Source organism: Astyanax mexicanus, chromosome 3 (assembly GCF_023375975.1).
Source record: "Astyanax mexicanus isolate ESR-SI-001 chromosome 3, AstMex3_surface, whole genome shotgun sequence".
NCBI classification, from domain to species: Eukaryota; Metazoa; Chordata; class Actinopteri; order Characiformes; family Acestrorhamphidae; genus Astyanax; species Astyanax mexicanus.
This window is the reverse complement of record NC_064410.1, coordinates 2,876,946-2,880,703: the sequence shown is the minus strand read 5'-3', so window position 1 is coordinate 2,880,703 and position 3,758 is coordinate 2,876,946. Positions and strand designations below refer to the sequence as shown.

At 39.8% G+C, this 3,758-nt stretch overlaps 1 protein-coding gene across 1 annotated transcript; it reads left to right on the top strand.

Moving 5' to 3' along the window:
* The first annotated feature begins 534 nt into the window (after positions 1–534).
* Positions 535–1,937, top strand: LOC103042848 (fer3-like protein). Its single transcript, XM_007260705.4, has one exon. The coding sequence runs from the start codon at positions 1,062–1,064 to the stop codon at positions 1,536–1,538; it is 477 nt and encodes a 158-aa protein (XP_007260767.3). The 5' UTR covers positions 535–1,061; the 3' UTR covers positions 1,539–1,937.
* Positions 1,938–3,758: the final 1,821 nt, after the last annotated feature.

Here is a 3,758-nt window from a genome sequence, read left to right as displayed (position 1 = left end):
AGTGAAAATCTTGTGGTTTGTGATTCTTCAGTGTCGTTTGCTTTTTACTGTATTACAGTTGAAAAACTTGTCAAAGACTTTTGAAAATACTCTTTTCTAACAGTTTGGAATGTGTTTAGAAAGTTCGAATGTGTGGTAAGAAAAAAAAACTTTGACTGTGTAGAACTTCTTTCGGATTTTTGGAGAAAATCCTTATGTGGTTCTTTTTTGTTCCTGCTAATGATATTTTAAAGACTTCAGTAGATGAAATCTTACGTTTTAATCAATCTAACCTTTTTTTAAAACAGGTGATGTTTTAACTTTTAACTCTGCTCAGAAGCACCAATGGAAAGCTCTCCTTTGCCATGGGAACAGCAAGCTATTTGCTCTAATTTGCAAAAGAAAAGGGGCTTGAGTATGGTGACTGTTAGGGAATGTTATATTTGGTCTCTAACATTGGCCGTTTAAGTAACAGAAGTCTCATTACTTAGCCTCCAGTGCACTGGGAAACCGAGCAAACAGGACTGGGCGACCCTTTGTCAAGAGGCTCTTCTCTTTGGGACATCATTAAGGGCCGGCGAGGACCCCTGAGATCAAATGGTAGAACCAGAGCAGAGGGACTCGTAGACCCATCTCTCTCTCTTTCCTTCTGTCTTTTTTATTTTCTCTCTCTCTATTCCTCGGCTGGACTTTTGGATTGGATTGGATTTCGTTTCACACCTTTATAAAGACATGAAAGTGGAGGTGAATTAAAAGACTTTATTGAAACAGCAGGACTGGGTGCATTGGACCTGTGCCATAAAGGAACTGCCTTCTTTGCTCTGAATGGGATTTCCAGAGTGAATAGCATCGTCGCTGGCATCCACGCGACCCTGAACCACTGGCTGTCGGATCGCATTAGGCTTAAGATGCAATGACTTCTTAGTAGACCCTGATCCACCTCTTCTTTTATAAATGACCCTGGTTAAAGACCACTTGCTTGAACATCCGACATGCAGCCCCTACCAATGGACCAGAGATTTTTGATGTTCGGGTGCTTGAACCCTGTGATCGCTGCATTGTAATGTAAGTATGTAAGGAAAATGAGCACGCAAAGGCCGTTCATTGACCCAGCAATGTTCAACATTGTCAGCGACATGAACTGCACAGAGGTTCCTCCGCGGTGCGTCTTTGGACCAGCAGAAGGCCTGGACGCGCCGACCTCATATCACATGGACTTTAATGGACCACATCAGGGCTTGACCTCCATCCAAAGAATGGAGAGCTCAGGTGCAGAAGCCGCCAACTTCAGCGTTGATCGCTCCTCCATCGAGACGTCGCCCATCTATCATGGAAGTTCTCACAGCGGGAGATCCAGGAGGAAGCGGGTGATCACCACCGTCCAACGCCAGGCCGCCAACATCAGGGAGCGCAAACGGATGTTCAGCCTGAACGAGGCTTTCGACGAGCTGCGCAAGAAGGTGCCCACCTTCGCATACGAAAAAAGACTGTCGAGGATCGAAACGCTGCGCCTGGCTATTGTCTACATCTCTTTCATGACGGAATTACTAGAAAAATAATTTAAAAAAAGAGAGGAATTAATGGAACTCACATATTATTTATTAGACTCATTTGGACATACCTTGTATCGTATGCAAAGTTGGAGCGACCAATTCTGGTGCAATGACATTTAATATTTTTTGGTTATTTCATTTTTTTTAATGGACAAAAACCGCGCCGCTGCACGATGTACAGTATGTTGTTTGGAGGCAGAAAAAAAATGTTCGCAGATGAAATACATGGTTTCATTTTAAACATAAAACAATACAATCAGAAACATACTTTAACTGTCTTTTAAAATGTGCAGAATATGTTTAGGTTTAAGTTTGTCTCTTGTAAGAATTCATTCATCTACATTCACTCTTAAAATCAACAAAATGTGGACAGGCCTTTGCATAATAATGTTTGAGAACATGTTTGAGAACAAATTATTTCAATAAAAAAAGATTGTAAAGGATGGAATGTTTTTTTTACATTTAACAAGGTATACATGCGATATTAAATGTTTAATAAGCTTAGCAGCTTCAGTTTTATATTATGTGGGCACGTCAAATACAAATGCAAATGTCAATTTGTGAATCATATAGCTTATTTCTTAAATACACATTGCTTCCAAGGTGAATGGATGGGTCTAATGTTAAGTGAGCTGAATCGGTTGAATGATGTAAATATGTTCTTTTTTGTGGCATCAAAAAAATAGTATTTTTTTATTTATTTAAAGTACATGGAAATGTATTGTGAGTTTGGCACATTCATTATCATGGGACACGGAAACGCAACTGTAAGCAGAATAGGTGAAAAGTGTAAGGTGAAATGTGTAATGCTTCACATTAATCTCTTATTTAATGTATATGTAAAATATGTTGTTTCGAAACATTTATTTTTATTTGAATGGGCAGGGCTGACGTGTTGTTAGCTGAATTATGTTCATTTTAGAATAGACTTTGGACTATATAGACTACAAAGTACCTTTAAAACCTTTTTTTTTTCATATGAATGCAGCTATTTCAATTACGCCCATTGGTGACACATGTGCAAATGCACACCCACAGCTAGTTTAGTCCATGTAAAAAAGTACTGCCAATAAAATAGGGCTCTATGGAGCAGATAAAGATGAAGCTTTTTGCGACAAGTCAAATCTTGGAATAGAGGGTATAAAGTTCTGTGAAACTGTGTTCTTTATGCAATATAACTGGGATGAGTTGGAGAGTTACGGGTGTGGTGGGGTAAAAAAATTAAAATAAAAATAAATAAATATATATGGGCACAGTATTACCCGTTCTTCTATACAACTTCTTGCACAGTAATTGTGTTTATTTTTAGCGTTAGGATTATTGTGTGGCTAATTTCTGATCGTATTAGAACTCAAACTATCTTGAATTCGGGGCCAATCAATGGTTTTTGAATTATTGAATAATTTTGGAATATATTTGGATGCTTTAGAATAATTACTAAACAATATATCGGGTTCAGATCAGAGCCTCTACTAAATACCATAAAGATAAATGTATATAGGTAGTGTGTTCTGTCGCCACCACCTGTACTTCACCTGTACTCCACCTGTTGGCCTAGTCCAGATCTCAGGTGTATCAGTCCAGGTTCAGGACCGCGGACAGCGTCGTTTTAACGCAGGTATCTGCAGTCTGCTTTCACAGTTAATTGTGCACTTCTGCTTTGTGACGTTTTGATTCCTCTTTTTCTCCAAAGCGAAGCAAGGATATGTATTTTTTTTTTGTGTATTATTCATTTCATTTAAATGTTATTATTGAACTATTACATTAGAAATGCAGTTGTCAGACGTGGTGGTCGATACCTGTTGCGTCCCACTCATTCAAGACGCTGATGTCATTTAGACTCTGGGATCATTTAGTGTTGAGTAATCGATTGCTTTCAATACTGCGCCCCCTTGTGGCCACGTCAAGAAGTGCGTGTATGAAAGCTGAAGCTGCTGCGCTTTGGGATCGTGAGGCATTTTCTGCTCGTGTTTCTGGCTAGAGGGTCTCGAGACGTTTGCATTTTTCTGCAGGTTGTGCAGAATTGGCGCTGCAGCCTGGGTTGTTTGTGTAACGGTAAAGCAAAAGCAGGGTTTGTGTTCTTTAACAGGTTTTTGAGAGCATGTTTTAGCTGAAGGCACTTCTAGACTGTTGCCTTTGGACTGACTGACGCTCAGGCTGAATATTTGCCTTGTGCTTCATCCACACAGTTGGTGCGTCTGCGACCCGCTGCGCGCGCGGTGAAAG

Coding starts and splice junctions, on each gene's coding strand:
- LOC103042848 (XM_007260705.4), top strand. CDS start 1,062: ATGAGCACGCAAAGGCCGTTCATTGACCCAGCAATGTTCAACATTGTC.